Consider the following 12,005-nt stretch of genomic DNA (forward strand, 5'->3'; position numbering starts at 1 on the left):
CTGGACTGTCAGTGCATTTGAACCTCCATGCAGTGCTGGAGATTAAACCCAGGACCTTGCCTATGCTAGGCAAATACTCTACCACGGAGTTTACATGTTCAGCATCCATCCATATCCAGGTCTTGAGAGGAATTCCTAGTGTACAGAATTTTACAACTGGAAAGGTCCCAAGCAACCCAGTAAGATGCCCCTGGCTTTACTGCCAAGCACTCTGAAGAGCGTTTCTGCACAGCTGCCAGGACCTTTTATCTCCCATCACCTCCCACTGCCGCAGAATCACTTTGTTCAGTCCAGTCCTTCTAGGGCAAGCCTTCCTTCTAGATGCTAGAGATGGTCTCTGACTACTCTTAAAGATGCTATGTGTAGGTGTTCGAATTCATAGTCACAGACGAGACCAGCTCAAGTGCTCATCTATGTGAGGAAAGCCGCCTCCAGATGGCTCTGTTTACCCCTACTGAAGTCACTCCACTATGAAAGCCATCCTAGCTGGGGTGTTAAACCCAGTGGACCAGTATCGTGCCCCCTTAGTGAACTTCTCTAAATTTCTGCCTCACAACATCTTTGAGCATGGAAAAGCGTGGTTGTTTTACTATTACTAAATTAGGCTAGCTCATTGTTCGTGTCAAAGGAATACCACTCAACGAATAATATCAGCTTTCTTCCTTTGTCTAGCCAAGACCTAGACCTGCCATGCTTGCAACAGTTTACCCAGTATTGATTGTACTTCTTTATTTCCTCCAAAGCTATTCTGCCCCATTTCCCTCCCCTGTGTTTACTTTTGGCAGGACTCCTGTGGGTTGCCGTGGCTTCTGGTTAGGTTTGGAAAGAGGAACACTACCTCTTTGTTTAACTGTTTCTTTTCATTAATTTTTATTTCTACTATTACTATTATTTTAGAATTTGCAGATTTTAAAAGTTGTTATTATAAAGATGATGTACTCTCCTTAATTATTTAGGCATAAAGGTTAGTTAGTGGCCTTGTTCTTACACCCTCTATTGTTTATGGACAAGCCCTTCTGTGGTTTTCTAAGTCCCACTCATTCTTAGGAAATTAGTCAAAATAGTCAGTTTGGGTATGTACCTGTTTTCTGGGCAGGGCCCCTTTCAGTGATAATGCCTCCTTTAACGTTAACAAAAATCCCTCTTAACTATTAAGCTTCAGTGATATACTTGTTAGCTAACACTGAAAGCCAGTTGTTTGAATGTGGAATCTTCCTTTAAGGTAGGTTATTGGAACACGTCTAGTAGAGGTTCCTTTTAAGAGCAACTATTCGTACGTAACACTGCAGAATGCAGACAGTACACAAGACCAGGCTAAAATGATGTGACTTTGATCTTTCCTTGGAAGTTTAAAAAAAAGAAAATTGACATCGATTTTTTTTCCTTTGGCTTGCTCTTTGTCCCCATTTTTGTGCAAACTGGACACAGCCCCCAATGAAAGTCTAGTTAATTTAAGATAATAGCCAATCAATATATTGTCCTAACACTAAGTTAAGTTGCTCTGAAAAAAAGCTCACTTGAAAGAATGCTACTTCTAAAGTAGAAATCAATCACAAGAAAATACATGGAAATCAAATTCAAAATGCTACTTCTGTGTGAGTGTGTATGTGTGTGTGTGTTTGTGTGTGTGCATACTGGGTTTGAACTCAGGGTCTTGTGCTCCCACTTGTATTCTGAAAGGCTAGCTACTTCCACATGGTTCTGATTGTCTTTCTCTAGGTGTTGGTGAGACTATCATTTCGTGGCTAGAAGGGGTTGAATATTATTGAACATCAGCAGCGAAAGGCTGGCCAAGTTCCTTGACATAGAAAATTTTCAAATGTTCCACACTTGGTCATCTTCAGTGGAAACTGTCCCTTAACAGAAGGAACAAGTAAAGTTCTTTGTGTGAAAAAGTACACAAACAATGGCATAGATCATCACATTCCCAATTCAATACTGAGATTATAAAATAGGAGGCATCTTTTATATTGTTAACTTTGTTCATGGAAGACGGTTCTTATTTCAAAAGTTCAGTTAAGAAAGGCATACATACATAAAACAATGAAAAATTTAGCTTATTGTAATTACTAATGGCAAAGAGCACAGTGTTTTGATTGTACAAACAAGACAAAGATTATTTAATTGCATTATCTTTGTCTACTTAGTCTTCAGATACTAAGATCTCTTTTATATATCCATCTAAGTGACAATAACATTAGTACAAAATAAATTTCACATTAGTATATGCATTAAAATTCCTCTAGAACTGGACAGCACATTGATTTTAACAATGTAAAATATCAACAGTTTTGTGAATCAATAACTTGCTACTAGCTACAAATAAATAGAATTAGCATTCACTTCACAGGATGAACAATGGAGAGGGGATTGTGTAGCCATCTACACTATACATGATGTACCCTAAACCTTGACACAGTGCTCAATGTTAAACAGGCCCTTCCAAATCTGAAGCCTCTTTGTAATTAATTCATCTGCTCACAGGGAACTAACTTTCTCCAAATCTCTGTTCAACACACATTCTTAAAGTATAAAGAGAGAATATGCAAGGCACCCAATCTGCATAACCTTTGTGTTCCTAGTGGTATGATAAGACATCTTTCCTGTAAAATGCCATTTCCTGTAAAACTCACAGTTAACACAATTAATTTTTCCCCAGATTCAAAAAAACTTTAGCTTACTTTATATTTTATGCATACTGTTAACTATGTAACATTCATCTAATGGCTTATGTCAAATCTACCTTAACTAATACTTCTATTATCTTTTTGATCCCCTATTATCTTTTACATTAAAAATATATGTGAATTCACATTGACTTTAGAGACTGTAAGTATTGATCGGACAGGAGTTAATGGAGCTTGATTTTTATCATTAGTCACTGCTAAAACACACATCTCATAAGGTCACAAAAATACCAAGCCAGTAGTATATTTTCCCCCCAAATGCCAATGAAATGATTACATACATTTATAGCTTGATTGTTATGGTAGAGGTAACATAAGCTCTTATATTAAAAATGCTTGTATGAAATGATTGCTTTTGCTTAAAGGATGCTCAGTAATGTTAGGGGAAAATGGTTCTGCCTTGTTCAGGTATCACTCTGAAACTTTATCACAACAAAGCAGGTCTTCATCCTTATTATGCTTCTAGTGTAACTACAACATACAAACCAGGAAAGGCACACAATTAATGAAACTCAGAGGCCTTGAAGCTTATCACAACATTCTGGGATAATGGGAAAAGAGGTCAGCATTTCAGAGAGTATATTGAGCCAAGAAAATCTTCCTGAGAATCAGAAATTCCGAGAGCCATTGTGCTATTAGAGAACTAAACTAAGAACTGAGGAATAAGAAAGAGCTAATCTTTGCTGGTTGCATAGGGTAAAAACGGGATGGGGTTTAGAGACCAACAGAATAAGACCATTAGAGCATCCGATGCGTATCCTACAAAATTAAGAAGAGTGAGGGTAGGGGTGGGAAGGAGAGGGATGGATGAGAATGCTGAAAAGAAGTGACATTGTTGGTCAAGATATACTGTATCCATAAACTGCTTTATTATGTGACAATTCCTATGTACAACTACTTAATGATAGTAATAAAAATAAATAAAAAGAAAATAAACATTGAAAGAAAGAAAAAGGCCATTAGACTAGCTACCTTGATAATGGTTCTCAACTCATTAGTAAAGTACAATTGAATATTGTGTATTACTTTTAGCTTACTTTATATTTTATGCATACTGTAAACTATGTAACCCTCATCTAATGGCTTATGTCAAATCTTAACTAATACTTCTATTATCTTTTTGGTACTCCTATTATCTTTTACATTAAAAGTATATTCTAATTAATGCTGCAGATCAATATTTGTTGATTCTACCAGACTATACATTTTGGAAAGGCTTGGGACAAACATAAGAGCACTTTAAGAAAGTCAAGGAAGTGTTGGATTCTGATTTTCCAAGAAGTGGGTTCTATCCTATATGGTCACTCATCAGGGGTGCATAGAGTATGTCAGCCTATTTCTTACACTTGGCCAAGGCTATGTGGACTTATCTCACACATGCATACACTCAGCTTTGGATAAACTCTGTATCTAGTGGTTTCAGCAAATCCAACTGCTCTTTTGGGCTTATTTCCAATTGAGAAACCTATTTTAAATGTCAGCTTAGAAGAACAATCTGAACCATCTGCAGGAACTTTGCCTTTCTGATCGTGGAGTTTTCACTATTTGCTCCTTCCTAGTAGAACATGACATTCTTTGAACAAAGGGATCATGGCTAATCTCTGGAGAGAACTCAGCCAAGTGGGGTAGAGGGAATGCTGAAGTCAGGGAAGAGCAGGAAGGGCAAAGTATTCTTCCGTTTTCATTGGGCATTGTAATACCAACAGGCCTGCAAATGCACAGCTGAGCAAAGGTCATGTTCAGAAGGAATGAGCTGTTTTCCAGCAGTGATGCCATTGCTAGGACTTTTCCAGGATACAGAGAAGTTTGACTAGGATGAACTACAACTAAAAGAATTCTGCAGCACTTAGGCTGCAAGAAGCAAACAATATGGTCTTTATCTTACTGTGAAACACTAGCACTTATTACACATAAAATAACTGACATTGGATATATCACCAATACAATAGAAGAAAAGCCAGGAACAGCCCCATACCTATCTATACACAAAATAGGTACATGCTAATGAAGAGGCTGTTCTAGTCATTGGTATGATTGGAATAACTGAATATTCATAAAAGAATGATGAATTATCAAAATACATTATACCACACTTAAACTTCCTATGTGAAATTAAAATTTTTACCACTTTTAGAAGAAAACACAGGCCCTACCTTTATACACTAGCTATAGGAAATATTTTGTTAACATTAAGACAAACATCAAAAGCAAAAAGCAAAGAGAAATTGTGATAAAATCTATTACATGAAAATTTAAGAGTCCTGCTTACTTTGAGTTTTGCTTAACAAAAACAAGACAATGTAAACAAAGTTAAAGATAGTGCACATTTTAAAGAGGCTTATGATTTTCTTTGTTTAAAGTGACCTTAAGTTTTCTGTAATTTTCATAGTGTCTCTAGACCAAATAAGTCACCTAACAAAAATATTTAACTGTTCCATTCATTAAATAGTTAGGTCCTAAGTTAATAAGTACTCATGGCTTAACAACTTAGTAGCAAATCTGGAAAAAAAAATAAAGACAGAAATTAAAGACAAGCTAACATTTTAATTCTATTTTAAACTAACTTACCACTGAAATATGTGTAGCTATTGGAAACTGAACTTTCCAAACTTTGGAATGAAATGAGAGGGCTAACGCATTTCCTGTTCTGCAATGATTTTTTAGGTAGTATTTAATTTTTCAGCAGCAACAGCCATTGAAAACTCAGTATCACAAAGTAGAATGTAATCAATATACTTCTGAAACCATGATATATACTGAGCTACTAGCTCATATCCCCAAGATGTTACCCTCCCTGAAATCCACAGCAGCCCTAGGAGTTCAGAGTTTCATTTATACTATATGTACAGACTTTATTTTTTTATGTACAGGCATTTTTACCCAGGAATTCTATTGTAGGTAGACTGCTAGGGAAGTTCAATCATTGTGATAATATGGCACTACTGCAAGATGTTCATTGTATTACAAAACTGAAAGCCCTTTAATTTTCAAAATTTAATGCAGAAATGTTTATAATTCAAAAAGAACAGAATGTATAAATAAACTGTGGTATATTTATATAATGTAATAGTACGTAGCCCTTTTGTAGCCCTAATGAATGTATTAGAGCTACATTTTTTTTGTGCCAGTCCTGGGACTTGAACCCAGGGTTTATGCACTGTCCCTGAGCTCCAGTCTATTGCTCTACCACTTGAGCCACAGCTCCACTCCTGGGCTTTGTGGCAGTTAATTGGAGATGAGCATCTCACGAATCTTCTCCTTTCCAAGCTGGCTTTGAACTCAGCCCCAAGAGTAGCTAAGATTGCAGGTGTGAGCCACTGGCACCTGGCATTAAAGCCAGAATAAGGCTTTAGTATGACACAACTTAAACAATGGCCACGTGCCTGAGAAGTATTATAAGGTGGCTGTGGCTATACACATATATGACTTCTAGGAAGGTACTTCAGTGACAGAGTGTTTGCCCACCATGTGTGAGGTCCTGAGTTCAATCCCCAGCACCACAAACAGGAAACAGCCAGGCTGGCTGTCTTGGCATATTTTTGCACTATCACAGTAAAAATATAATGTTTAAATAAACTTACTTTTATGATAATGTAGGAAGTTTCTTACATTGTGAGCCAGATAATCTTCCATCTTTATATTTAGCAATGTGTGTACTGAGTAAATATTAGCATATATTCATCCTTTATGTTTGGAAGTACTTAAGTAGACTTGCTGTCCTTTTCTCTGCAATGGATCTCACCCCAACTCCAGCAGGGTGAAGTTGAGGTGCTCCAGCCCTCCAATTAGTCTCCTTCAGGATTAATAAGGAGAATAACACTTATCCAGGCTTTACCAAAACCAAACATGTCATTCACATTGGTCAATAATGTTCAGATTCCCAGCTAACTTCAGTCCTATCTTCATGTTCATTTTGAAACCCAGCCACCCATGAATCTCTTTATTATGGATGCCCTTGCATATTACACACAATCAAAGAGTTCATCCTATCTTCAAACAGGAAGGGTGAGGAAATGCTGCCTGGTGTCTTTGAGGAGTTGCTGCTCAGTTAGCATGGCTTAAGTGTCTTTACTCCTGGGTTGAAGCTTACAGCCTAAACTTGCACTGTAAGATGAGAGCAAGGGGTGGGGTCATCAAATGAAAATGCTGTGGTAACCACTTTCACAATGACATCATGTTCCTCAGAGCTGCTTCTCAGGGACAGGCCTTACCTCTGTCTCTCTGGGAGCCCAGTCCTCCAGGGCAATGGACCAGGCCAAGGGGTGGAGGAGCTGCATATTCCCAGTCAGGGATGCCTAGCAATCACAGAGCCAGCTCGCCACCCAACACCTCTAACAGTCAGAGCACACTTTTGACCTACATAGATTTCTAAGGGTTTAGTAATTTTTCTTCCTGAGACACAGACTCCAATTCAGCATCAGACACTTCCATTCCCCCAAAACACACCTCCAACACCAGTCATATGCTTTCAAATGGACTCAAATGTCCAGTTTCAATTAAACGTGAAATAAGTTAACGTTGATTGTGAACCTCAAGACACATTCAAATCACTTTATGTACTTATTCCTTTAGATCTCATTAAATTGAATTAAATTAAGTTTAAATTGAATTCCACAAGAAAAACTTGGTTTTCTTTGCTAAATTGGGAAGCAAAGGCAGCTAATAATATAAAAATGGTTTACAACGGTGTTGGTGGTTGGACTTCAGCCAGGACTCTGTCCTGAGGTGGAGAAGCAAGGATGGGGCAGGTGGCTGTGGGGAAGCTAAGCACACCAGAGGGGGAGGGAAGCCCAGAGGGGGAGGGAAGCCCACAGGGAGCAGCTGGGCTCCTCCTGGCCTGTTCACCCCTTCACTTTTCTTCTATTTGCTGCACCATACATTCTAGCTCTCCACTCTCTGTTATGGAGTCAAGAAGCTCCATAACAGACTCAAGCATGATCCAAAAGGAAGAACCTAGGCAGGAGCCCCCACAAACACTATTGTTAAAGACCCTTACGCGAGTGAAGGCCTCAAGCACCCAATAGGCCCGATCCCACCTTCACAGGCCTCGGGAAAGTCCATCCAGCACTGTTCATTGCCAGCCCGCATTAGCCAAATGTCCACAAGCCCCTCCATGTTCCCCAGACTCTTTGCTGTTAGACCGTGCTCACGTGACTAAGGCCAACCAATGAGATGCAAGCAGAATGCCTTTCCCTTTAAACTATGCTTCTGGGCCATCTCTGGGGGACACTGAAGATCCCTAGGCACAGGGAGCAAACCATTAGCCCACTCTGTGCTGGTATGGTGACTACAGAGGTTTCTCACCTGTCCCACAGGTGACACTGCACTCTGTCCAGCGGCCAAACTGCCAGAAGTACACCAGCTTCTTCGTATCATTGTCGAGGCCATCTTTTTGTATTGTGTACTCATATTTGATGCCAGGGTTAGTTACCTGGAATAGCAGCTAAGAAAGCAAGAGAAAGGTCATGTCCACGTCTGTCATTGTATCATAGATATGACATAATATCATCATCTAAAGTGATTTGAGGAGCATTCATCAGAATAAACACCACTAAATGCACTGTTATCTGTCTATATTTGTGCCTCTATCTCTCAAACTACTCAGGAGGTGTGAGATCTGAGGGTTGTGATTTGAAGCCAGTTGTGTAGATAAGTCTGTGAGACTTTTAAAAAATTATTTGTGCTGGACACCAGTGGCTCATGCCTGTAATCCTGGCTATTCAGGAGGCTGCGATCTGAGGATGATAGTTTGAAGTCAGCCTAGGCAGAAAAGTCCCTGTGAGATTCTTATCTCCAATTAACCACTCAAAAACTGGGAGTGGTGTTGTGATTCAAGTGGCAGAGTGCTAGCTTTGAGCACAAAGAGGCTCAGGGACAGTGCCCAGGTCCCAAGTTCAAGCCACCAAACCAACACACACACACACACACACACACACACACACACACACTTTGTTCTTTGTGTGGAACTGAGGAGACAAACCCAGGACCTAGCTAGCATAGCTAGGCTTAGCACTCTACCACTAAACCACATTCCCAGCCCTTCTAAACTCTCTCTCTCTCTTTCTCTCTCTCTCTCTCTCTCTCTATATATATATATATATCACACACACACACACACACACACACACACACACATATATATATATGTTATTTCTTGGCTGATTTCCCATGTGAACTTCCATTCCTACAAATAGAGAGGTCAATTACATGTGTATTTCTCTGAGGGGCTAGCAAAGAGTATGTCCTTTCCAACAACTAGCAGGCATGTCAATCTGGTCCCTTATGAACTAATTGTGTGGATATAGGTGTGTGCCCCTGTTTTCCCATGGACAGAGTGAAGATAAAGTAGGACTTTTGTATTGGGGTGCTTGTGAGATCTAAAGGAGTACATAAAGTGATTTGAATATGACATGAGGTTCACAATCAACATTAACTAATTTCACATTCATTGTTGTCTATGATAACATTTCTCTAGTTCTCAGACTGGTTAGTTTCTTTCATATGCAGAAGTTTGGGTATAAAAATTAGAGCTAAATGGTGTTTTAGCTAAAGAGTGCCATTTCTGGGATCTTCCATTCTTTTCCTTCTCGTATAGGCCATCTACTTTCCAATGTCTAAGATGGATTCATTGCAAATATAGAGATAGTGGGTGGTTGGCTATTCTTCATGTAGATCTTTGCTTGGTGGGCAGGTCCTTCCTAATGACTCCACTCATTTATGGGTCATAGCTGCTGCCTTTGGCCCCCAGCTTCTATAAGTACTGTGACCTATGACCATGAGGTAACCTCCCCCTGATTTTGAATGCAGGTGGATGTGACTTCCTGCCATCTAGCATCCCCAACTCATCTTACCTCTACCAGTGTAACTATTCCTTTCCTATTCTGAAGTTCTGTGCAACATCCTTGTGCTTTGGAAAAGCATTGTATTGTTTTGGAAAAGCAAAGTATTATTCCCTAAACCTTCCTTCTTGGGGGTGTTTTACAAAGGCAAAACCCATTTGCTGAGCATAATCACAGAGGGGGGCGGGCATGTTAGCTTATCTCCATCGCTGGGAAACTACTGGAAAACATACCACACTGACAATAGGCTGAGAGGGTTCTTCATGCTCCCCAGGAATAATTACCTTGAAATAAATTAGTCTGGAAATGAAATTCAAACCTCCGAATGGGTGGTTTTGGAGGCTCTGGCATTTTGTTTCAGGAGTTTCAACAGTCTCTAGTCAATAACTGATAAACAGAATCAATATCTCACTCCATTCCTACTCTTTGGTGAAAGAAGTTTTAATGATTCTTCCTGAATGACTCTGAGTAAATGCTTGGGAGAGGAAGTGAGGAAGATTCAAAGCAGCATGCATGTCAACAATGTCCTTTCTGTGTCACTACCTGGAGCCAAACGGACTCGTTGGTGGGGCCGGGGGCCATCAGTTTCTCCAGGTCTCCTTTCCTGTCATACTGGAAGACAGTGCCTGCCAGCTTGTAGTTCCCATTCCACTGGATGATAAATCCACCATTGAGATAATGTTTTTCTGGGTCTTCACTTCTGATGGCCAGGAAGTTTCCAGCTGCCTTGACTTCCATTATCCTGATGTCTCTTGCTCCTTTGGGAATGAGCCCGATGTCAACATAACCTAAGAAGAGAGGAGAACAACGAAGAAAGGCATTCTACCTTCTCTGCTGAGCACAGTTTCTGAGCCATAATTTTGTATCTCCATCTTTTAGGTGTCTGTTTTGGTCACTTGGATTGGCAAATGCTCTTAATTATGGGAAATTTAAAAGAGATTTGGCTGGGAGTAGAGTTCTCAGGAACTTCCTAACTCAGCATGTGAACAGTTTTGTGAAGAGAGGGGAAATAAATGCACATGAGACTCTGAAGTGCATGTGGTCGATCCAGTATTTATGTTCCTGTGATTGTATGTTAACAGTTCAAAAGCTGAGAGCTCCCATTCACTTTCTGCTAGTCTTTCTCCCTTCCTAATTGGATGTTGCTATAGTTTTCCTAAGCATTGCACTGGATGCACATTTTTCCTCCTCCCCATCATCAATGGATTGAAAACAGATTCTTAGAGGGAATTCAATCCCGGCATACATTTATTAAGAAAATTCTGGGGAGAACCTTGGATTGATTACCACCTGTTCTCTTGAATACAGCCCACAATGAGAAACTCAATTCTAAGCACAGCCTTTAGATTTTTGGAAAAGTCTATTCATTGAAAGGGATGTTTTTCTCTCCTGGTTTTCTCCTTGTGATTTGCTAAAATATGAATTTATAATTTGTTTTCCTCTGTTCTCATTTAGCCTTCTGGAAAAAAAAAGCATGTGTGGATATCCCATTTTACAGTGATGATCAGCTCTGGCTACAGTCATGGCCTTGCTTACGGGTTGTCACTATAGGAGGCAAACTGGTGAAAATGAATTAACACTTAAGGCTTGTGTCTGTCAGGCAGTATGTTAGAAATTTTATGCTCTTATGGTGTGAATGCTTGTGAAAAACAGGACTTCATAGATTGGACTTTGAGGGGCCTTCTGAGATAAGTGCTGGGCACAAGAATCAGACTTGGGCTCTGTTTTGTATATCGCCACCAACTGCTTCTGTAACTGTCATGGACTCACTGGGTTCCTTTGAATGTCATCTGCAAAGTATGGAGACTAGAATCATGTCCATTGAGCCACCAAAGTGCAAGTCTTTTGAGCATTCAACTAAATTTTATTTGACTCTCATACCCTTTGTTCAGAACTGCTGCCACAATTATAAAGCTAACTCAGGGCAAATGTTTATCTCATGCAATTAAAGCAAATGCAATTTTACAAACACCTTTGAGGTGTTGCTCTCTGAAAGCATTTTCTGACTTAGGTGTTTGCAAGCCTTCACATAGCAGGACTCATGCTGGGAAATAAAATGACATTAAATATTGTGACTACCAACCTAACCTACTCCTTGCTTTGAAGAATAAGAAAATTGAGAAAAGAAAGGCTCCTTTTTTATGTTCACATATGAGAGAAAATTTTAAATTATAAATATTTATCATGGGTGAATTGAAAGAGGAAGCACACTAACTGTAAAATAGAAGCTTTCATTTCCTTTATGGCTAAAGGTGTTGAGAATTTCTTTATGTATATATTGGCTTCTGAGACATCTCTATTTAGCTACCTTGCCTATTTGTTAATTTGGTTATTGATTCTTTGGAGGTTATGAGGTTTCTTTTATAGAGCTCCTTGTATATTCTAGATATTAAACCATTGTCCAACATAAAGTTAGCAAACAGCTTCTCCCATTCTATAGAATGTCTTTTTAATTTAACTTTTTATCTATTTTATCTAT

General features: G+C 39.2%; 1 protein-coding gene across 2 annotated transcripts in view; it reads right to left on the reverse strand.

Moving 5' to 3' along the window:
* Positions 1 to 12,005, reverse strand: part of Adamts12 (ADAM metallopeptidase with thrombospondin type 1 motif 12) — a 214,041-nt gene that overhangs the window by 51,173 nt on the left and 150,863 nt on the right. Inside the window, exons 15-16 of one of the 2 annotated variants that reach the window (XM_048368464.1) lie at positions 10,070 to 10,314; positions 7,992 to 8,130 (exon numbers count right to left, since the gene is read on the reverse strand). In XM_048368464.1, the coding sequence (XP_048224421.1) occupies positions 7,992 to 8,130; positions 10,070 to 10,314 (384 nt within the window). Of the gene's footprint in view, positions 1 to 7,991; positions 8,131 to 10,069; positions 10,315 to 12,005 lie in introns of those variants that run through there. The other variant, XR_007214150.1, reaches the window with a different exon arrangement.

The sequence above is a fragment of the Perognathus longimembris genome, chromosome 19, assembly GCF_023159225.1.
Source record: "Perognathus longimembris pacificus isolate PPM17 chromosome 19, ASM2315922v1, whole genome shotgun sequence".
Lineage (NCBI taxonomy): Eukaryota > Metazoa > Chordata > Mammalia > Rodentia > Heteromyidae > Perognathus > Perognathus longimembris.